General features: G+C 45.2%; 1 protein-coding gene across 12 annotated transcripts in view; it reads right to left on the bottom strand.

The window, feature by feature from the left end:
- Nedd4l (NEDD4 like E3 ubiquitin protein ligase) overlaps nucleotides 1-24139 on the bottom strand; it is a 323858-nt gene that overhangs the window by 25295 nt on the left and 274424 nt on the right. For 3 of the 12 annotated variants that reach the window (XM_029471742.1, XM_029471747.1, XM_029471748.1), the window contains 8 exons: nucleotides 22377-22436; nucleotides 17510-17641; nucleotides 16869-16988; nucleotides 15672-15869; nucleotides 10860-10937; nucleotides 8458-8512; nucleotides 8304-8357; nucleotides 3345-3403 (listed from right to left, as the gene is read on the bottom strand). In XM_029471742.1, the coding sequence (XP_029327602.1) occupies nucleotides 3345-3403; nucleotides 8304-8357; nucleotides 8458-8512; nucleotides 10860-10937; nucleotides 15672-15869; nucleotides 16869-16988; nucleotides 17510-17641; nucleotides 22377-22436 (756 nt within the window). The remainder of the gene's footprint in view (nucleotides 1-3344; nucleotides 3404-8303; nucleotides 8358-8457; nucleotides 8513-10859; nucleotides 10938-15671; nucleotides 15870-16868; nucleotides 16989-17509; nucleotides 17642-22376; nucleotides 22437-24139) is intronic. The other 9 variants (XM_021151067.2, XM_029471744.1, XM_029471745.1 and 6 more) reach the window with 5 other exon arrangements.

Raw genomic sequence — 24139 nt, 5'->3', positions numbered from 1 at the left:
ATTTTTAATATTTTTATTACATATTTTCCTCAATTACATTTCCAATGCTATCCCAAAAGTCCCCCATAGCGCCCCCCACTTCCNTACCCACCCATTCCCATTCTTTTGGCCCTGGCATTCCCCTATATTGGGGCATATAAAGTTTGCAAGTCCAATGGGCCTCTCTTTCCATTGATGGCCTTTCAACACTTGCTAGTACATAGACAGCCACCAGCAGGAGAACAAGAACAGTGGATTTTAACATGAACTAATGTGGTCTCTGTTCTATCAGCACTACATTCCATCTCAGACACAGTCTAACACGAGCTAAGGTGACGTCATCATGACCTCTGTTCTCTCAGCACTACATCCTGTCACAAACAACATTCTCTTCACATCTGGGTGGTGCTGACCGTCTCTTCCTGGTGCCTCAGTCATCTAGTAGCAAGTATTTTCAAAGTTCTCACTGCCTGGCACTTTAAGTGCTTAAAAAAAAAAAAAAAAGACAACATAAAACAAAGTCCTTTCCCAGTTCCCTCCTGGAGCTCATGGTGGTAGAAGGCCACAGTAGGAAAGGTAGTAGGAAAGTAGGTAATTAGAAAGGCAAGCCAGGGAATCAGCCTAGATATCCTGCAACAGATGAATGAAGAAATGAATGCATGCATGCATGTATACAAATGCCAGAATGAAAACCACTACTTAGTACAATTAATCCAAAAAAGAATGGATAGAGGTAGGAGTTAAGAAGGGGAAAGCTGATAGAGATTGGGGGGGGGGGCTTATTTTGTGGGAGCCTAGGGAAGGCAGCTCTGAGGTACCTCTGAGCAGAAATGAGAGAGATGGATGAAACAGATGGGGAACAGTGACCATGAAGCCCCAAGGAGGCATTTGGACGGCACTGTTGGTTAGATTAACTGTGATTGAGATCAGGGGTTAGAGGTGGGGGAGGCAGGGGCGCCACTCACCTCCCATTTTTTCATGCCAGCTTAGACAGACTCTATCAGCAGCTAGCTTCACGATATGTCCTCATCACTGAAAACCTTTTCCTCATTTATGGAAGATGAGTCTGACTTGGAACACTGCCTCCCCTATCATATGGTGACTCCATTTAAATTCTTTCGTGTGTGTATATATTTTTGGAAGCCTCTACAGTCGTAGGTTTCCATATGGTTTTTCAAAGAATCTTTAGTCTCTCCCCACACTTCTCCCGCTGTGCCCTGCTCTTTCACCCCTCCCCCATTCAATCCTATTCTAGTTTCCCCTTTATCTCTCCCCTTCCTTGTGGGATCTTTTCTTCCCTTTCCACTTACTGGGTTATTTCAATTGAACACACACACTGAAAGTTTAAAAGCTAAGACCCACAGACTAAGATTCCATGCCATTGGCTTTGGGGGTCTGGGTTACCTCGGGATGAATGGCTCTAGCTCCATTCATCTACTTGCAAATTATTATTTTCCTTAACAGCTGTTTAATATTCCACTGTGTAAATGCACCACATTTTCATTAGTCATTCATCAGTCAACGGACATTTCTGTCGCTCCCAATGTCTGGCTGTTATGAACAGAGCGGCAGTGAACACGGATGAGCGAGTGTCTCAGTAGTTAGAGGTAGAGTCCTTTGGGTGTATGCCCGAGAGTGTTAGAGGTGGACCTGGAGGAAGACCGATTCTCAGCTTCCTGAGGGACCCCATACTGATTTCATAGCAACTGTACAAGCTGGCAGTCTTAACAGCAGTGGATGACTGCCCCTTTTCCCACAGCCTCACCAACATGGGCTGTCATTTATTTACTGACCTCGCCTATCCCGACTAGGGTAAGATGAAATCTAAAAGTAGTTTTAGTTTGCTTTTCTCTTAGAGCCAAGGATGTCAAGTACCTAAGTGTTTCTCAGCCATTTGTGCTTCGTCTAAACACTGTTTAGTTCGGTACCCCATTTTTAAACTGAGTTATTTGATTTTAGACCATATAAAACCTTCTGTGCTAGAAATGGGTTTTATCTTGTTGAGCCATTGCCTGAAGGCGTCTCATGGACAGACGTAAGCTGTAACAGACTCCTAGGCTTAGAGCTGTAAAGAGTATAGGAAAACTAACCTTAAGCCCAGGGAACCTACAAAGGAACTTTATCTCTAACCAGGGATTTAAGTGGGGATGCTAAGAGACAAGAACAAAGATGGAGAGTGATGCAAAGGCTCGGGTGGAGCAAGGACGGGGAAGGCTGTGTGGGAACAGGTGGCCGAGGGTTTGCCAGAATCGAGGACAGATCTGATGCATCCCCTCCTCATGGATGATCCTGCATTGAAGATGATATCCACAAGGGGAAATCCACAGTCCAACATGTGACTGTGAGCTCTCAGAACATCAACAATAATGAGAAAATTGAAAAAAAAATCACGAGAGAGAGAGAAATATTTGCCCTCCAAGAAATGGCAATCACACTGCAGCAAATTTCTAATCACCAGTTTGGAGGCCAGAGGATCTGGGAGAACATCTTGAAAAAAACAGAAGGAAAAAAATAAAACAGAATTATGTAAATCAGCAGAAGTGAGCATTTAATGGAAAAGGCCAACCAGATGGTCTCTCAGCACCCTTAGCTCACCGCATACTACTTGCCGATGAGTGTGTCACTAGCAAGAGGACTTTCCCTCCATCCATGACTGCAGAGTGCCGCAATATCTCAGGGGCTCACGGCCCTAAGTCAGATGGACACTTCCTAACCAGCATGCGTTAGCAGCACTAGTGCAGAGTTGGTGGATCAGTAGAGTCCACACACAATCCATAGCTTCCAATCTCTTCTCCACAGGGTTTTAAAGGCAGAAGAGGCGCAGGTTGATTAGCATGCATTTATTGTCACTGTCCTAACAAATGCCAGTGGCCTATAAATGCAGGGCTTGGTCTTGCAGCCTACAAACAGGAAGGGAGGAGTGTTTTTCTCTCTTAAGGGGCCTGCGCCTACTGTACCTGGGGTACAGGGTATGTCTTTCTATTTTTCTGAGTGCTTCTCTTTCTCCTGATTCTCATGGTTAAGCCTATATTAAACTATTGTTAACAACGGTGCTTTACTGTTAAAAAAAGGGGGAGGGGGACAATTCTGACTATTGGTTTAAACCATCCTTTTATAAAGGACCAGGAAGAAAACTTTTCAACCTGCTACTGCTCCCAATACCATTTTCTCCTCCTTTCTAGTCCCAGTTCCACTCGAAGGCCCCCAGCAGCTGTACCCCATCTGGAAACCTCACTGAGGAGCTGGGGTGAATCTTAAACCATTCAATTTCACCAGTGTCTGGACATCACGGTAGGAACACACAAGAAGTGTGTGTACTACGCAGTCACAAGCTATATGCAGGAGAGGAACATGAGAATACTGACCGGACCAGTGATGGCTGGGTTCTGTAGTCTTGGATCTTCCCACTGGGTAATTTTGCTATCTGAAAACATTAAAAACACCAACGAGTTAGTTCTAATCCCTTCGGTCTACAGGGTACTTAAGAAAGAAAAATTCCCCTTTCTAAAGCCCCTTTGGGTTGACCCCAGGGAGAATTTAGTATTTTGGGGTTAGAAGGCAACCCTGCTATTGCATGGCAAACATATATATGATTAGTTAATAATAATAACAAAAATGCACAACAAAAGTAAAACCATATCTTTGCAGTTTGGGGTGAGCAACCTGGTAAATGTGCAATTATAAACCCCTCTACTCATTAAGGATTTATAACTTGATCTTGATTTTTCAAAAGGCATAAGGTTTAGTTCCCTAGGAAGTTAACACACACACACACACACACACACACACACACACACACACACACACACACCTTTCTCATTTCAAATACTTCTTAGCATTTGCTTATGACGTTGAAAAACTGCTTTCAAGTAGAGATTTCTACATTGGACAGAGAAATGATCCACCTTTGTGCCTCTCGCACGCATACATAGCCAAGGCAGCAAAGGTGGTCGGTCACAAAAAAATAAGAATTAGACATAGCCGAGCAAGACTTCAGAGAAAGGGTTCCCTGGCAGCCTGGCTGGGCAGTTTTCCTTTCTCCCAAAAGGCGAACAAAAGGGCTCAGGTGATGGCGTAGAGCAGCTGCCCAGGTCATGTGGGGTTTCACCTGCACACGATTAAAACTGCTTCAGAGGGGCCTTGTGTGTGCAGCCTCAGGTGGAAGTGCGTCTGGGCACTCAGATGACAAAGGACAGGCTGGGGTACAACAGGTTACATCTAAGTTTAAAAGATAAGGGGGGGGGGGGCGCTTGTTTCTCTGAAAACACCCTGCTCACTCTTAGCCTGCTAGTGTGCTGACGGTAACTCACAGATTCAACTCTAACAAGCACTTTAGTTAATTTTGTTTTTTGTTTTGTTGTTTTGTTTTGTTTGTTTAAACCCTGATGTTATGAACTTTCATGAAAGCAGAGGCATTGTTAACAAAAAATGCTCTGGGCTGATTATGATTAAAGCAGATGCTGACATATGTATGGAAAAGCCATGGTGAAGCCCATCATTCTGTGTAAGGAAGATATGCTCATGATAAAAATGGTCTACATTAAGAAGAAACAGACAAAAAACAAAACAAAACAAAAAAAACCCAACCCCTTAAGACTATACATCTACAGTGCTAATTTCATGTTAATTTGGCAGAAAATGTCCACAAGTGTAAAACTCAACTGCTTCAGGGAACACCGGCAGATACAGGTGGTATTTAAAATTAATAAATACAATTTAAATATGGGTGCTATTTTAGGTTGTCTAATTTCTAAAACGAGACTTTGGAAATTCAAAGCTGCTACTGAGGTGGAAAAGTAAAAACAACAACAACAAAAATAAAACACAGGTCACAGAATACAGCAGGACACAGCTGGATAGAACCGTGCCTTTATCCAGCAGTTTGGGTAATAACTGTCTTGACTGGATGTTTGTCGTCAAAACAAACGGGCCTCTCCCAACACAGGAGGACGTTCAAATCTTCTCACCAGACCTGAATCTCAGACTCCATCCCTGATGCCTGCACTGGGTCTCTCTAGCTTCCTGAGCCAACGCCCAGTGGCCCGGTAACCTCACACCCCAGTCAGCAGTCTGAGGATTAACCTGGCCCACTGATTTGATTGAATGGAGATTAGTGAAGCAAACCGTTTCTGGGTGTGTCCGTGAGGGCTTTTCCAGAGAGGATTAACTAAGTGGCTGGAGGAAAGACCTGTCTGAATGTGGGTGGCCCCAGCCTACAAACTGGGTGCTAGGATGGATTTAAAGGAGAAAACTGAGAAGGGCCATCAGCCTTGGCATTCTGTCACTCTCTTCCTGTCTGTTAGGATGAGCGGCCTCTGCTACATTTGTCTACCACGATGACGGTGCAGAATCAATGGAGCAAAGGACTTGATGAACCTCTGAAACTGTGAGCGAAAATGAATTCTTCCTCCTATACACTGCCTGGGCCAGTTATCTGTCACCATGACAGAAGTCTCATTAACAAAAGCAGTGTCATAATGCACTGATCACCAAGATCCAGAACCTGCCCATGTCCTTGCCTGTCCTTGGTGATCTTCCAATTGTCATGACTTTGTTCTTGCTGGGTGGGGCATGCATCTGTGTCCTGGACTGTAACTCCGTGCTCTAGATCTCCAAGGCCATGGTCTTACTAGCTTCTATTCAAGATTTCCTCCGTAGGTCTGCCCAAAGTTTATTTTCAGGAATACATCTGACTACTGTCCTTCGACTCTGGGGATAGCCCTCTGAAGCTCCTACTGTTTGCAGAGTGAATCTGAGTCCTCCCTGTCAGATATCTGTCGGCTTGTCCTGGGTGCCATGCCAGCCAGCCAGCCTCCTTTGCATGCCAGTCAGGCAAAACAGGACTGCATTCCTTCGAGGTTGGTGTGGCACCACCAGTCATGCTCCTGTAAATGTCTATATATATACACAAACAAATCGTGACCAAGGCTTTAGGGTTTTTGAAGGGCACTGCCCATGGGGCAGTTCTCACTGCCAGTGTGGAATGGCTGGCCCTATCTGTTTTTTTCTAAACTCGATTCCCACCATGCCCTTTAGAGTGAATCCTGCTCAAAATCTGTCTGGAAGAGAACACACACACACACACACACACACACACACACACACCGACAGAGCCATCTTTAGCCCTCTCAAGCTGAGCACTCAAGTAACAGGTTCACCTTCTAACACAATACCTAAGACACCTCCTGGCACTCTCTACCAGACATGGGCCCTTGAGAACAAGGCTTGTAAGTTCTCACAGTTCCTCTCCACTGCTGACCATGCCCCAGCATGTAACAGGAGCTTCCTGGGTTGTCTTTGTAATGACTGAGGGAAGAAGCCGAGAGAGAAAACAAAGTCCTTCAAAAAGTCTGAGTGCTGGAACCACACACATGATCCTGGGGCTACAGAATGAGCCTGCTGTGGAGGACAGTTAGCCAAAAAAGAATGTGCCAAAAAAGACCGGCAGAATCTAAACATGCTCTTTTTTTTTTAACCTCTGAGACCTTACATTTCAAATCAAACGACGAGAAGGAAGTAGAGGGACTGAGAAACCTAGCTATGTTAGCTACGGCTCCTACATTAGGTAACTGTGGGCAGGGTGCAGGAACACAGAAATTATTCGAATTCCTCTCGTAACTTTTGTATTTGAGATACCACTGGCTGATGGCTCGGCTTCTGGGCACATCTGGTCTGTGAGAGAAACATTTCTAGATATTTCTCTAACACTTTACCCAGAAAAAGCGTGTTAGTAATTATCTCTCAAATGAATCAAGGTGTTTAAGCGAGCGTTCAGTGCTTCTGAAAGTCTGCCTCTCAGGTCAATCACTGTCAACATAGGAAATGCCTTGTGGCACCTGTATAGAAGCCCGGTTCCTGGCTCATGGGCATGGTGGTAGCCAAGGGAGATAGATGGTGGATTTTGCCAGATAAATGTTGGGAACATTTTACTCTGAAGGTTGAGAAAGCTTCTAACTCTTATTCATCAGGTGATTAAAGCTGTCTGGGGGAGTACCCACTGACCGGAGAAAACCTTTGAAAGCACAGGGATTTTGTACTGCACGCACTAGATTTTGATGGATAAGGCAGAAGGATGGTTTCTTGGTATGTTTCCCTTATCCACAGGGCAAAGCTTGGTAAATTATGGAGAACTGTTTGTAGTGGCATTAAGAGTGTAACCTCTCCCCCATTTTAGAAAGTTCCCAGAATTTAGAATAAATAATATTGTGGGGTGGGGATAATTCATGCATGTACCTAGAAAGAAAGTGGTCACGTTGACAACTGTATGCTCACAGTACAGTGCTGGAAAGTGTATAACTCCGTTTTTGTTTTTTTTGGTTTTTTTCCCTAATCAAAGACAAAACCAAAGCTTATATATCTTGAAATAATCTGTCTGAACTCTAAGGGTGGCCCTGCCCTCTAAATATTCTGAGTTTTGGGTAGGCCTTCTCACTGACTTCAGACCCACTAACCCTCATGCCTGAAGGCAAGTTCTTGGAGGATCCTAGGTCCCCTAGTGACACTGGGAGGAAGTCCCTCCTCCCCGCAGAGAGTCGCTGGTCTATGTGTGAGCACTGCTCGGGGACAGGAGTCTCAGCAACAGGCTCATCAATACACTTGAGCTCACTTCCTGCTTCCGAACTAAATAAAAACACGCAACCACATCCCACCAACTGCACACGGATTTGAACTCCACCAGAAGCTTTTTAATGCTTGTTTGTTTGTTTGTTTCCTTCTTCAGAAAGTTTTAGGGCTACATGAATATAATTTTATGAAAAAAACCAAACCACTAAAGAAAAAAACAAACAAAACAAACCAACCCCCCCCACACATCAAAACCAAATGAAACCAACCCAAAACTTCCCTCAACCCCCCAATCCCAATTCCCTGGCTAAAAGCAAGGATTATTAGTTTAACTTGTAGATGAAACGAGAAACCACACATATATATATATCCACGGGTGCTAAAGCCAACGCCTTCAGCAGATACACTAAGGTTTCAGGAAAACAGCTGCGTATATCATTAGTGGGCTGGGTGCAGGGACACATGCCACGATAGAAAATAAGTTCAGAACGGGCCTCGGAAGTCAGTGCTCCGAAAGAAAGCATCCACCTTGGAGAACATTGCTCCCGTGGATTCATTCTTTTTATTTAAAAGCTAAATCATCACTTCTAATCTTATTTTCTATTTCCAGAGTGTATTTATTAAAAAAGCGCAGATATCAAGGGACTATCAAAACAAAAATTAAAAAAAAAATTTTTTTTTAATCATAAAAAAGTTAATAGGTCACAAGATCAAAGCTGGAAGGGCTACTTGGGAGCAACCTGGGGGTGAAGGCACAGTACCGTATAAGGGCACTGACTCTCTGGTATCATTCTCTCCACATAACACCTGGCTGCCTGGACAGGGAGCAAAATGACAAAGCTTCACCATCACATTAATGTGACCCTCCCCTTCCTGTACCCTGTCACACCCGTGGGCACAGCAGGGGCTACTTACTATGGTCAATGTAAAACGTGCGGCCATCCAAGTGGATCCTCTCTTCCCAGCCAGGCTAGCATCCAGGACAAGGAGGTGGGAGAACACAAGCATCAGTTAGCAGTTCCCAAATCAAGGGAAAACACACACATCAGTTAGCAGTTCCCAAATCCACGGGTGACACTAACACTCCAGGACCCTTCTCTGCTGGAAACACTGAGCACTGAGGAGATGCCAAACAATGCTAACTCGGGGGCACAGCTAACAAGTCACTCAGGACCAAGCATCTCTCTCACTAGCTTTCACCATATGAAACACCAGCACGGGGCTCCCTGGGAACCTCAGGAAACCGCCGAAGAGTTCAGTCTGAGGGCTGGAGAGACGGTTCGGGTCAAAAGCACCTGACATTGCTGCAGAGCACCTGGGCCTGTTTCCCAGCACCTACAGTGTCTCAAAACTATTCGTAATTCCAGTTCCAGGGGACCTGATGCCTTCTTTTGGCTGGCGGGCACCGGGCATACACATAGTGTATATTTACAGACTCGGGCAAAACAATAATATACATAAAAATAAACCTGAGAAACATTGTAAAAGAGTTCAGCATAGGATGTTCCTTTAGTTAAAATCCCTACTATGTACTTCAGGGAAGAAGGAGGTTCATATAACTATATCCTTTGGAGATAAATCTTAGCCCTTATCTTGTCTTTGCTCAGATCTGAGTGGTATTGACTATACGAAGTGAGAATCATTTGTAAGAATAATAAACCACCCAGTAAGTGGCTGGGCAGCCCCAGTGCTGAGGACTCCCACCATTCACACTAAAGAACTAAAAGACTCCGGCAACTGACAGCTTTCCTTTGTTTCCTCTGCCTGTGTATGTGGGTGTCCATCTACGCGCGCGCGCACAGGGTGGAAATGGGCGTGGAGCGCTGAGGTGTCTTCCTTGATTGTTCTCTATCCTAACAATGTCTCTTGGGGAGCAGGTGCTTTTTTTCCCGTCTGATAGCCAGTTTGTTCTGGGGATTGCCTTTCTGTCTCTCCATGGCACAGCTTGCAGGAAGGGTGCCACACCACTCGTGGGGTTCTGATGTGGGCTCTGGGGATCGGAATTCCATCCTTACACGAGTAGTTCATAGCAAGTGCTTCACCTGCTGAGTCCCAGCCCCAACATTCGGTACTAGTTAAGATAAGGTCAGCACACCTCACCTGACGCAGAAAGAGACAATAGATTTTCTCTTGGTTTTTTGAGGGGTAGAGTGTCTGTGTGTGTGTGTTTTGTATGTGTGCATGCTTGTGCAGGTGTACATGCCTCTGTGTGTCTGTGTGTGTGTGTGTGTAAGTCGAGGAGGGCACTGGGTATCCTGTTCATACTCCAACATGTTTCTTTGAGACAAGGTCTTTCTTTGACTGAGCTTGGAGCTAGTCTAGTAGCCAGCCAGCTCCAGTGACCCTCCCGTGTGTTCCCTATAGCACCAGGGGCTATAGGCATGCATGTGGCCAAGTCTAGTTTTCCATGTGGGTTCTAGAAATTCAAACTCGGATCCGAACACTTGTGCCCCAAGCACTCTTTCACAGAGAGCCATCTCCCCAGCCTAAGAGATTTTCTTAGACTTTCAAAAGGCTCCTCTTATCCTCAGGAAATAATAACAACTTCCATTTAAAAACAGTTTGCTCTGGGTTGGGTGTAGTGGTGCATGTCTGCTGTCCTAGAACCTGGGAAGTAAGACCAAGGGGGATTTTGAGTTCTAGGCTGGTCTGGGCCATCTAAATGAGTACTAGAACCCCAACCCAACCCCAACCCCAACCCAACCCTGTCTCCTCATCTCCAGCATTTTTTATTTTTTAATGAAGGCAGACAGTAAAAGTTTCATCCCAAACCCAGTATAGACCAAATTACATCATGCCTCCGAAGGAGAACAAAACTGCAAAAACAAAACAAAAAAATCAAAGCACTCCCCTCAGGTTCATAAAGAGCCCACAACAAAGGGGAAAACACTTTAAAAAAAGATCTACAGGTTAAGTGACTCTGGAGAAACTTTCTGTGATTATTTGTGCCTTTCCCTTCCATAGTATTTCATGGCTTTTGTTCTTATGACTCTGTTTGCAGTTTGGCTGGAGCTCAGGAGTTGCTAAGTTACAAAATGATCGGCATGCTGCTTAAATTGCCACCTGCAATATTCGCCCCTTGCACATGTCCTATATCAAAAACGAACTGGCTAGTCATTAAAAGCCTTCTTTTACAAGCACTGGCTCATAATGTACTACTATAATGTACTTTTCAAACTGCCCTGGTGTCTAACCCTTCTAAGGAACATTGACCAATGGACCCAGAAAGCCTGGGGCAGGGGGTGCAGGCTTCCCAGGAACACCGAGAGAATAATCGTACACTTCTGGATCATTTCATGTCTCTGTAGTATACTCACAGGAAGAGGGCCCAGGTCATTGGGGTTTAAAGATGCTTTTGACCGCATGTGTACTGGAAATTTCAACCGTGGATCTTCCTGCAGGAAAAATGTACATGATAGCAGTTAAAAGGGACCCCCTGTGTGCACTCATTGGCACCTTCCGATCCTCCATGTTCCCAGGAACCTGGGAGGGGATCCCAGCGACCTACCTGCTTGGTAGAGGAAGCCTGGCTACCATATCTCAGGAAAGGGGAACAGGCCTCCGATGGGAGGTTAACTGTTTCCCCAAGACTCAGAGAAAGGGAAAGGGGAAAGGCAACCAGATTGGGAGAAGCGTGACTGTCCTCCAGAGAGGGGTGAGTGTTCACAGTCTCTAAATGTGACCCTTTAAGAACAGCATTCCTTAGTACTTGGGCTTCACAGGCTCCTTCTGCATCTGTCTGACCAGAGAGTCCATGGGCTATTGCAGAGATAGCCTGCTTCATCCTATGAAGTTATACGTATGCTAGCAGGCGACATGAATTAGACTACCGATCAAGCGCTGGCAATTAGGTTCCTGTCCCTGTCTTAACATAAACTTTGTAAGCATTTTTTTCCTTAAAAGATATGCTCCTAAGAGGCCAGAGAAAAATCAAGGAAAGAAATATATACTCTGTCATCTTCAGTTAAGTGTTCTCCTTTGCAAAAAAAAAAAAAAAAAAAAAAAAAGTAGTTAGGCATCTGACCATGCGACCTCCATTGTCTCTGTTCCTTTAAATAAGAAAAAACAGTATCAGAGACTCAGTTTCTCAAACTCACTTGCCCAAAGGAGAGGATCCAGAGTTGGGACTTGCCCCTTACACAGAGCCAATTGGGGCTTAAAGAATCCAAAGTTTTTAAACTCAAAAGATTAGAAAACAAATAAAACGCAGAACGATGCCCAGTCAACCGGAACAATAACACCATCAACCCAGGTAAAAGCAAGTCATGGAGCCATTTGACAGTAGCTCCATCTCATCAAAGCAAAGAAAGGCTGCACTGCTGCCAACCTAACCAAAGGCTTACTGCTTCATCAACTTCCCGGATCAACAGTGGAAGCCAGGAGCGCTGGATGATAACCAAGTGAGAGGTTTTTGGAAATAGCAAGAATAGAAAAGGGTACAAGCATTACAAGCAACCCTGTCTCTATAAGCGAGAGTAGATATAAATTGAAGGCATAAATCATCGTCCTGCTTTGTGAGGAATGTTGACCCTGAAGCTAATGCATCTTTCCAAAGGTTGAGATATAGTCATTTGTATCACTACATCTGTGTAGCATATTGCAGCACACAGAGCTAGGCCAGGATTTAGGATTTAGAGAGGCCAAGAAGCTGATAATTAGGATATCACTTGGAGCTGGCTAACTGGTCAGAAGACTTAAAATGAACACTGAGATATGAGAGGTGATACCACAGCTACCAAGGACCCTTGAAATCCCAGGTAGCCAATGACCAAGTCAGGTTTATAGAAAGCCCAGCCATGGAGTGAAGTCAACTGTGCAAGACTATTGGCTCTGTGGGCCACAGATGGGTGATACAGAGAAGAAAAACAGGAAGATCCTAAGATCAATGAAAAGTACCAGGCCCTGGGGGAGGGGAAGAAGGAGGGGGCCAGCTTTGTAGGTCTGCTAAAATGGCTTTGTATGGAAGCCACACTTCAGGGCATGGTAGGCCCAGGCCAAGGATTCATATTTTATGATAGTAACAGTAGAAAAAAAAAATGACTGCAGCTGCCCGTAGTCCGTATATGAGGACTATGTAGTGGTAACCACTGAGGGTAATGTCCCTTGGACAACCCAAGGAGGTAGGACAAGTGACAGACATGGCAGCTGGGGTCTGCTAACACTTAAATGGTAAGGTGGAATACTAATGAGATCTTCAATGACAAGAATATCAATCAATCAATCAAGCAAGCAAGCAGATGAAACACACTTGCCATGTCTACATTCCCTCTGGGTAGATGTGTGTGTGTGTGTGTGTGTATGTATGTATGTAAAAATATATAAAATACAGGAATACTGATTGGTCAAAAGAATCCTAAATGTGCCTTTTTTCCTTTAGTCTCAGCAGGCATGCTAGGTTACAGTTGCTTTGGTTAGTGTGAACTTGGGAAGCTCTAATTTAAGTCATAAAGTCTGTTGTAAAGACAGGCCAATGCTTTGTCCTGTGAAAGGCATCAATATACGAACACATACACATTTAGCTGCTCCCTTAAGAAGGGGGAATGAAGAAGGGTCTCTAGTGACTCCCAGCACACATTGCTGCTGGTGTGGCTAAAGCCATCCATTATTATTAATTTTTTTTTTTTGAAATGTGGTCAGATTTAATTCCAGTTAGACAGCCTTCATCCCTTGTGTGAATAAAGGCTGCACACTGTAGATATGATTCTAACTGACTCACTCTCCAGGTATAAAGAGGATGGCGGCTTGGGTCTTTTCACGCTTCCAGAGAAGGTCAAGAACCAACAGTACAGGATGAAGAGGGAAGACGTGTGATTTTCACTGTCTCCTGTTGGTCTTATCGGTTGCTTTTCCCTTGTGCGTTACAACACTCAAATCCAAGAAGAGTACGCTGCCCTCTCTGAGTCTCATATTGGCCATCTGCAAACATGCCTGAATTCAAAAAGCGTCTTTTCTCTTCCTGCCTCTCCCACCCCTCGTCAAGACAGACACACAGTTCCGAATCTGCTTTTCTCAAAGAGAATGTGGTGTGGTGTCCGTGTCTTTGTTGGGACGGGATAACAACACAGCGGTGTCAGCACATCTGCCTGCTGGAGAAGGGAGGTAGAACTTGAGGGAATTCCAGTTGTTGCTTAAGAATTTTTCAACGGTAGCCGCAATAAAGTGTTTCAATAAAGTCAGTGTTCAAATGAGCGAATTGGTCAATGGCCAGAGTCTGGGGTAAAGAGAGACAACTGGTGATTAAAAGCAGGTTTCATTTGGCACCGGTGCCAGCAGTAAAGAAAGTGAGTGCTATTTAAAATCAGTCCTGCCCAGCTGCACTTATGCTGCAGTTGGGGCGTGAAAGGCTGTGAAAAGGTTAGGGGATTTCATTACTAAGCTAGTTCATATTACTAAAATCATAGCTTATGTTGGCAAGCCACAGTGGCTCCATTCACTAATCCTCTGACTTTTATGATATTTATCCCCTATCTCTGGAGCTCTGATTTTCTGGCTAAAGGTTTGGAACCCCAGCAGTGCTATGGAAAATGGGAACACCAGAAGAACTGCCCAGGTTCTATGTCAGTGACAGAAAGAAAAAAAAAATACCCCAAACCAATCTCTACGGTTCTACTTGCCAAAGAGCGGCTCTCTTGGCCCACAGGCCTGTAATACTATCCTCTGACTCAAAGGTGGGTCAAACAAAACCTCCCTGTCATTCTATGCCTCTGAAGTAGTTATCGGTTTACCAAATGAATGTCATCAGACCTTGATGGGAAGGCCCTTGGCAGGCAGGTAAATTCCTTTCTCTGCAAAACAGGGAAGCCCCCCCGCCCCCCGCCCCTCCCTCCCCCCCCCGCGCCCTGAGATTGGAGATTGGTTCAGTTCTCACCGTGGGGTGTCTGGAAATTTGAGTGCATTCCTGATTGTCAGTATATTGGGAGGGTCACAGGCAGCCATTAGCATTTGGCGGTGGGAGCCAAGGGTGTTGAGCATCCCGCAGTGGAAGGCATAGGCCTGTCCCCAGCTGCCAAGAATGTCCTTGCGGGGACATGCTGCACCTCAGCCCACAGGACTTTAGGGAGCACACGGTCTGACTCTCAAGGGATTGAATTAACGTTACAACACAGACTGAGAGTAAATGATAGCCAAGGTCACCTTGGTCGAAACCCTTTCCTTAACACAATACCACTGGTCCATCAACTGGGCAGTCACCACAGCTAGGGACAGGCACCAGTAGTGCACGGGCACAACTGATCCAAGACCGAAGAGTGATCCAGGGAAAACTGAGGTTAGTTCTGCGCACAGAGCATAGATGCTGGAGGGGCAGCATGAATCCCCGAGTTTGCTCTACACAGTCAGAAAAATGAAGTTTCTGCTGCATCAAAACCAACCAGAAACAAGAGAAGAAATTCAGCTTACGTACAGAGTTAGGGACTCTAATGGAGGAATGTGGACTTCTAGCAAGAGCTCTGTGCTGCCTTGAAGAACCTAGCTCTGAGTATGCTGATGAAACAAAGATCTGACAGAGGGACACAGAGACGCTCATTCACCTTGGCCTCAACCTATTTCTCCCAAGTGCAACACACAGGTCTTTCACCCGTGTGAGTGGAGAAAGATCATCATGGCGGGGAAAAAAAAAATCAGTTCGGTCAAAATGTTCACTGGGAAGAACAGTCAAGTCTTTACCAGGTCATTAAGGCAATTTTAATTCATGAAAAAAAGGAGAGAGAATATAGCACAGAAATTCAGACCACTTATCTGGGATGACCACTAGAGAGAAAAGGGTGTGCAGGGCAAAAAGAGACAGGGAAAACACTAGTTTCAAATGTTACCATTCCTGATACAATGACTAATAGCCTGAGAAGTGTTACAATGAAGTCAAAAGGCTAGCAGGGCGAAGGTTGCCCTTACGCTCAAAATGGAACAAATTCTTAAAACCAGAGCTTTGCAGGACTGCCACACTGGTAGCACCCCCCCCCCCACCAGCTGTGTCTGAGCATCTGAGGTGCCCACTAGCCCCTCAGGACACTCGCTTCAGAGCTGGTGATGGAACTCCCCTAGAAGGAACGCAAGGGTTGAGTCGGAAAGGAAGAGGATTAACCGGAGCTCACAGTGAAGAAAACGGAGCCAAGTAAAAGCAGCAGCCTTACCCAGGTTGTAGTCTTTGTGTTATGGTCAATGAAGAAGGGTCGGCCGTTGGGGGCTATCCTCATCTCCCAGCCTGGTGGCAGGAAGCTCTGTGTGACTTTGTGTTGTGGTTTGGGGGAGTTGTAAGGTGATGGCTGAGGGGACTGTGGATTGGAAAGGGTATCTTTCACGGCACGGCGGATGGGTGAATCCTTGGCACCCTAAGGAACAATAACGAGTGTTAGAACTCTTCGCCACGGGCCAATCCAACACACGTCACAATGCAGCTGGTACTGTAGAAAGCTCTTCCTTGGAGACCAATGAGGGAGAGGCTCCCCCAAGCCCCCAATTATTTCTCCATCTACTTTCAAACCAACCCTAACTTTAGGCCTTTCTATTGGTTAGATAAGCAATGATATCAAGGATAAACAGCCACAATTCTTTGCCAATCATGCCTGTCAAAAATACCATTTTATGGGTAGAGATTTCAGAGCAGAGCAAGACAAGCCCTTACTCTCAAAGAGCCCACAGTCTAACAAACACACTGCCTGGTTTTAGAGCCCGGAAGGAGACCTCCATCGATGGAGGCAGCCACCTGGAATGACAGTCATTATCCCACATTCCCGACAGTCTGGAGGTGCTGTCACCAGCTCCCACTGTGTCAGAGCACTTTAATTTACTCCTATCTTCTCTGGCTTTTGAGTGTCTGCTGTTTATGACGTTCAGGGCGGCCACTAAAGCATGTCAAGGATAGCATACAAGCAGATGTCCAGCAATGATGAAAGAGATGAAAATGCACATTAGAAACACGTACCCACACAATGGAAGACAAGACCCTACAGTCAAAGAAAATATGAACAAAGCGATCGCTATGTTACAAAACCCAACAGAACATGGCTACTCGGAAGAATGATGAGATCTGATGGCGTGACAGGCAAGGAGGAGCAACACAACAGGGACCGCACAGGTTCAGCAGAAAGCGCACCACATGGCGCCAGCCGAATGAGAATGAAGATTATGAGAGAGTCCAGAACGTTAGCTGACCGAGACACCAAAGCATTTGGGCAGCCTGTGTAGAGCAGCCTTCGCCACCAACACATGACTGCTCAGTGTGGGGCGGCCTCTGGAACAGAGTCCAGTTTAGGGAGAAGAGAGAAGAGAGAATGAAGAGAAGCCACAGGACAGAGATGACCCTGGTTAGAAGAGGCGGCCCTTCTCACCTCCAGTGGGGCAGATAAAGTTACTGTTGGCGAGCTGAGGCTACGGGGCCGGCGGATCTGGGGTTCGACTAGGTGGTTGTTACTGTTTGTGGCTGATCCGGAGGCACCGTCTTCTGCAAGCTATTTTGGAGGCAAAAACAAGTTAGCTCTTTGTATGAGGATCTCCCTGTGTGTGATGAGGAGGATGAACCCCAACAACAACAACAACAACAACAACTCACACAGCCATAATAACAGGTCTGGCATATTTAAAGCATACAGGAAATAATTAAAACTAATAATGGGGGGAGGGAGCAAAGACTTGGGAGACACATTCAAGAGAACAAAAACTAAGTCACTGGCCAACTAGAAACTAGTCTTGGAGAAGAAGAGATTTAGGGTGTGGCAGGGAGAGAGAGGGAGCCATTCATGGTCACAGGCTCACTTTCTGAAAGTATATTTTACATCACATTGGATATACATATCCAAGGACCAAAGTCTTCCTCAGGCAAATATTCTACTGAGAATAACACATATCTCTGGTGAGGGCTGCTTTCAACACAGGCCCTTTGTAACAGGACATGATCACTGTGCTAGGTGGCTGGTCATGACACCTTGGCTGCTACGGTCCTTGAGTCTGGGTTGGGTGGTGATCTTCCTACCTGCATGATTGGTCGAGTCCAAGTTGTGGTTCGATTGTTATGATTGACATAGTATGTGCGCCCCTTTGCATCCTTTCTTTCTTCCCAGCCTGAAGGCAGGCCCGGCGTGGTATGTACATAGGCCACTGATGGCTGTTTGTGCAAGAAATTATTATTATTTAACAACTAGAATTTGTTTCCCTGACCAGTTTAATAAAGTAACGTCCACCTAGAAATTATATTTCTCTGGGCAAGGTAAGTTAATTCTGTTTGTACAGAAAAAAAAAAAAACCAAACAAAAACCAACAAAAAAACAAACAGAAAAACCAAACCAAAACCGACAACCCACAAAGACTACCTGGAAGTCAGAAACAAACGGACTCTAAGAGCGTTTACTCTTCTGTGAGACAAAAAGGCATCTACATTCTTACAAAATCATCTCTTAGCTTCTGAGGTCTTAAATACAGAACTATTACCAAAGTATGAGTAAAGAAAAAACAAACAATGTCTCATAACCTGGTCCAGTTGCTAAAGTTCACATAGTTCAAAAGAGAGTCTCAAGCCGCCCAACACTTAGGCCCAGAAGAGGGATGCATGCTGCAGGCACTGTTAGACGGCTGGCTACCACAGATGCTCAGTGCGCAGCTCTCCCTGAGGCCCGGCGCACACAAACGTTCAGGGCAAAAGGTGACACAGAGTCTCTCCTCTGACTTGCACTCCTGTACGGAGACATAATCTGCAGGGTCCTTAGAGTGTCTATGCTGCTCAGCCCAGGAGGTCCCCTAGTGAAGGGTTCCTATGAAGCCTCATATTAGAGTCAGTGTTTATACCAGTGTAATGACATAGGTCATATCCCTGCCACAGTCTGTGATGTCTAGTTTGAGCTATAGATAGTGCAAATTCTTTATTCTCTGTCTTCTTTTTTTCCCTTTCTCTCTTTCTCTCTCTCTCTCCCTCCCTCCCTCCCCCTTTTTTTTTTTTTTTTTTGAGACAGGATTTTGCTATGTAGCCTCGGCTGGCCTAGAACTCACATGTAAACCAGGAATGCCTTGAACTCATGGAAAGCCTGCCTCTGCCTCCCCAGTGCTGCCACGTGCCACCACACCCAGTATGAATTCCGTCCTTTTAAATGAAGAATTACTGAGACTTTGCCTTGTGTAAGAAGCAGCGTGAGTCTGTGTGAACAGGTGCTAGAGTAAACAGGATGTCTGCGTGACTGGCAGAAAAGGGATGCCCAGGGCGAGCCCTAGCCTAGGAATGCCTGCATCCATGGAACTGAATCACGAATTGTACTGGGAAGCAACGAGGGCCAGCAAGACTTCTGGGAGGTTGAGGAACAGCCCTGTTGCTCTGGGGGCTGTTTCCCCTGTGGGGTCTTCTCCTACCAGTTCTCTTAAGTACCTCAGCCGGTGCTGCTTTCTTGGAATTAGGCTGATCATGTGACTCTTCTCTTACTGAGCCTTCTTTCTGTCCTTCCCTAGCTACCCTGCTTACTATGAACTGCTCTGGTGAAGGTCACCGTCACAGAGTCCTCAGTGCCCTGTGACCCGGAAGTAGAGGAAGCAAGAACATGCATATTGCATTTGCCAAGGACTGTGACTGAAGAGGCCCCTCTATGGGCTTTCCACGCTCAACAGCACACTCCAGAAAAATGAACTGGAAAACTAAGCAGCTGACTCGGTGGTTCTTTCTAAGCTATAGTTTATCAGGCAGAGAGAGAGTGTATATGAGGAACCTTCTTGCTAAAAAAGATGCTCCTTGACATTTTCCCAGAGACATCCTAAAGGATCAGGGAATTCCAAGAGCAACTAACCACGTAGCATCCTGTATCCAGGAGCAAGACCACCACCAACAAAGAGATGTAAGCTGTTATGACCATGAAAGGCAGACCAAGTGGTCCACAGCCTAACTGGAAGACACCCACAGCAAAGCCCTACCTCCTTCCAGGGTTTTAATCTGGACTGGCTGGAAGCCTAGTCTGATGTACTGTCATCTAAGCAAATAGACGATACATTTTGACTTACTGTGGCTTATATGAGCACAATTGCTTTGACTACATGGAATATTAAATAGCACTTGTTACTGTTCTCCTTTTTTTTGATGAGTCATGTTTTAGGGACAGGCCATCTGATAGGTTCTCAGAAGACTCAGTTCTAGAAACATTGAGACATGTTTTTTTTTTGAGGAGTCATGTTTTAGGGACAGGCCATCTGATAGGTTCTCAGAAGACACAGGTCTAGAAACATTGAGACTTTAACAAACAAACAATGGCAACGTCTGTTCCTGGAATGGATACTTTGGAAGCGACTGACATCCCTAATGGCTTAGATGTGTTACAGTCTCAGAACTGAACTGTCAGCTGCAACAACCTCCTGCACCCTGCCTGGTTATATACACGGAGCTCTACCAATAACATGACTAGTTACACAAAGGAGGCTAGCAGAAAGAATTCTGAATGTGTCTAAAATGAATTAAATAGGCAACTGGTCATTTAGTCACATCTATGCAAGAAGCTGTTATTAAAATACAGCCTGACAGTATCCTCTCAAGACAAACATGTAGAACAACTTGTGCCAATAATTCCAGCTATTACTAAAACACGGCCACCCAGGGCACATGGCCAGCAACGACAAGACTCAGCTTCTCCAGGCGGCTCTTGGAAGAGGCCCAGGCTTGGGTCCAATGATTAGACTTTTATTACCCTATGGGAATGATGCATCAGCTCATCTCGAGAAACAGGTTAGGCAATCCAAACATACGCTGAACTTAACATTTGAGTTTTCATCCGAAACTATATATACTGCTGGGCGTTTTCATTCCAAATAGGCCCTCACTCCAGCCTTACGGCGGCTGGGATCCGCTCGCTACAATGAAGACGGATTATGTTGAGACTGAGGGAGTCTGACTATCCTTTGATACTGAGCATCATAGATGCTCCGTGACTCACCCAGACCCAGCCACAGTGGTATCTCAGGATATTTTTAGAATCTCTTCAGTGAAGATCAAAGGGCTTTGCTCCCTCGCTCTTTCTATCTGAGAGGGAGAACCCTGGTGCAGCCTGTAATAAAGTGACACAGTGTGCAGGCTTCTGCCATAAATCAAAAGGTCGGGACTCCTCAGATGAGGATCAGCACTTTTGGGAGGAGCAATACATAGAAGGACGGTGACCACACATAGTAGACAGTGTGGGAATGCCCGTCAGCATGGGAAATGTATATAAACTGTGGCGTATTTCCACCGCTGAATGCTGAATGATTAATAACATAGCTGAGAAAAACCAACCTAAGTTAAAAATAGTTTGCTGAGCATTATGTATGCAACATCATGCTGGTTTCTCCCCCCACCCCCAATAAACAGCGCCTGCATGTATAATCGCGGCACATGTATGTTTGGGAGGGCATTGGAGTGAGGGGATACTTTATAGGAAGTTTCTGCCTGGCATATGCATCAAAAAGGAGGTCAGAGGGGAAAGTCACTCTGGAAGGCAGAACGGAAAATAGAGAGGATGGGAGAGAAAGGGACGTGGTCCTTCCAAATCTAACTAGGTATGGAGAAAGCATGGTATATCATGGTAGGAACATCTAGGAACTATCACTGCTAAGGCTTCAAAAATAAAAGACCAAACCTTGTAGAAGACCATATTCATGGAGGAGGCGAACACAGGTGGGAGGAAGGCTTGGAAAGGGCAGCCCTAGAGGCACATGGGTTCTCCTGCAGACGAATGACTTTGTCCTTTTGGGTGACTATTTAGCACAGTCAGTTTGCTCTGTCTTTTGATACCATGAGCCATCATTAACACTCCACAGCTGTAAGTACGTTGCAAACCCAATGAAACGTAACAAGGAATGATACACTCAGAGGATACTATGGGTGGCAGACAAACCATCCAGTGGAACGGTCTGCTTGTGGCTCTACTACTCAGAGTAGGCTGTGTCAGCACGACCATAGGAGTCCAACTAACGCCTGCAGCCTTCTTTGACTTCAGCTGGAGGTGGAGCCTGGTCCTCCAGTTCTTGACTGTAGCGGCTTGGCAGCCTAGTGCCATGTTCACTGCTCTGGTTGCATATCTGAGTGTCCTTTGTGTAACATGAAGTGCTAAATTTCCTCTAGGAAATCAGCTATTGTGTAAGTAGTTAAAGTTATTCACAAATAATAAGCAGCCGCAGCATGCGTGCTCGGCACAGGTGAAACAATTAAGACACTTCTTCCGAGAGTCACGTGAGCTCAAATCAGTAAATACAGCGTGGCCTGACTTCAAGGGTCAGTAGGACACAACAAAACAACTAGTCAGATTGAAATTATACAGAAGCATGAATGCTATCAATCAAAAATAAGAAAATAATAACAATTGTAGATACTTTCATTGAAATATCCTAATTGCTGCCCTGGGAATCATACAAACACTTGTGCATTCTTGGAAATCAGACTTCCTGTAGCAGAGAGAGGTTAGAGGTTATGATGGCAATGCAGACAATCTGGTTCCCTGTTATAAATGTGGTGCGGGAAAGAGGAGTGCACAGCCTCTTGCACACCTCGACTCACAAGCACAGTTCTGAATGACTCCTATAGCTTCTCTCGCTTAACCGAGTATTCGGCAGCAAAAGAAAGCTCACCGGAGTACAGACACTGACAAAAACAGTCCACCAGGCTTGACTGTACTTTGAATCATACAGTACTTCAAATGATACAGGGTTAAAAATGACTCCATTTTACCTAGTACCTTAAAGAACCCAAACATGAGAAGTTTAGGATAAGAAGTCCAGGTGTCTCCCTACCATAAAGAAACTGACCTGATTTTGAAAATGAGAGGGAGCATATTCATCATAAGCAAAATAATAAACCATCCCACAGACTTCCACCGTTAGTGTTCAATAACTGGGGTCATTACCGTTGGTTCCTCACCACCCGTGACAGTTGACGAACGGGCTCGCCTAGTTGGGGTGCTGGGCTGTTAAATGACAATGTATATCAGTAACACGTATTTTGGGGGTGGGGGTGAGGGAGGCGTCCATTGCTTAGTGAACCCGAAATCACTGCTGTGGAGATGCTGTGACAGGTGGCGTGAGATTGGTATCCCCGCTATCCGCCGTGTCCAAATGAAGCTGGGCACGCCCCAGTGACCTCTCTGTAGCACCACGCTACCCCAAAGAAGCTCAGGCTACATCCTTGATAGGGGTGGCTAATGTTTTGTGCTTCCAGAGTCCAAAACTTAGCAGATTCTTATATCTGCGCATCTCAGAGAGGCCACTGGGGGTCCATGAGTGCCCGGCATCTTAAGAACAAGGGGACAGGTGCAATCACAGATCCAGGCAAAGGGACTCTGCGGCAAACAAAGCTGACCCTGATTTTGAAGGGGAGAGTGATTAATTTCTGCAGGACAATCACAGAATCATCGGGCTGAGAAGGATCCCCGACAGTGCGGCACAGTCTACGGTTCTGCTCTGGGAGGTCTGTACGTAAACCCATCTCAGCTTGTTATCAGCCAACCATATACAATGGACTCCACAACCCAATTTATTATTTTGGCTGGTACATACACATCACTTCATTTTGTAACTTTTAAAAATAGTAAGACTTGAACAAAAATGTCCCTTGAAGTCAGGGAAAAAAATGTATGCGAGGGAGAGGGTTTCAAAAATTTTAAATCTGCTGCCTGTCTTCAAGTTCATACACAATGAATTGGGTCAGGAAAGAGGATCTGTAGTAATAAAAAAAAAACAAAAAACAAAAGAAAAATGGGTGTGGCAGCTCATGCTTTCGATCTCAGCATTCAGGAGGGAAAAGCAGGAGACTGCTGCAAGCTTAAGGCTAGCCTAGAGTCTATAATTAGAGCTCCAGGCTGGTCTGGCTTATAGACCAAGCCTCTGTCTTAATTCCCCCACCCCTGTCTCCCCACAAACCCACAAAAACAAACAAACAAACAAAAGGCCAATGTCAAGTATTAAATTGAACATTTAAAACCACAGAATATTTTCACCTCCCAAAGAAGAAACTAATTTCTGTAAATTATTTCTTGCGAGGCAATGCTCATCTGCCCTCCAATTTGATATTTACTTTAGCATATATTGGATATCCCGTGCCCCTGTGCACTCAGACTTATCACAGCTCTAGGCAGGGAAAAGCAAAGGGCACACCATTCTTCACCTGTGTAGCTGCCTTTATAGTTAGCGCAGTTGCTCTGTGGAGCTGAGAGTTTAAGCCATGGGTAGTGGGGAAAAAAAAAAAAAACAGGCTGTCTCGCTGGAAGAGTTCTTCCTGTTCAAAGGGGTCAGGGAGTGTACCGAGTTCAGCTCCCTGAAACTCAGAGCTGTAACTGCTGAATGGACAGACCACCTATTCAGTCATATAAGCAGGTCGGATGCAGTCTGCTGACTGAAAAACCAGAGTAAGATTTTAGCAATTTGGAAGCTTAGGTGGTAGGTAGGATTCCGGGTTGGAAAGTCCAGACCCTTGCACGATTTAATCAGAAAAGTTCTAATGTCCTGTTCGTATGATGAATGGATTGACACAGGGAAAACTCTTTCTCAGCAGCCCTGAAGATTTTAAATCAAAGCTAAAAAACAAAAACAAAACCAAAACAAAACCAAAAACCAAAAAAACCCCAAAACCCCCCAAAACAAAAAACAAAACAAACCAAACCCAAAAAACAAA

This window comes from Mus caroli, chromosome 18, assembly GCF_900094665.2.
Source record: "Mus caroli chromosome 18, CAROLI_EIJ_v1.1, whole genome shotgun sequence".
Classification (NCBI taxonomy): domain Eukaryota; kingdom Metazoa; phylum Chordata; class Mammalia; order Rodentia; family Muridae; genus Mus; species Mus caroli.
Note: the sequence above shows the minus strand (reverse complement) of the source record. Positions and strands in the feature narration are given on the sequence as shown.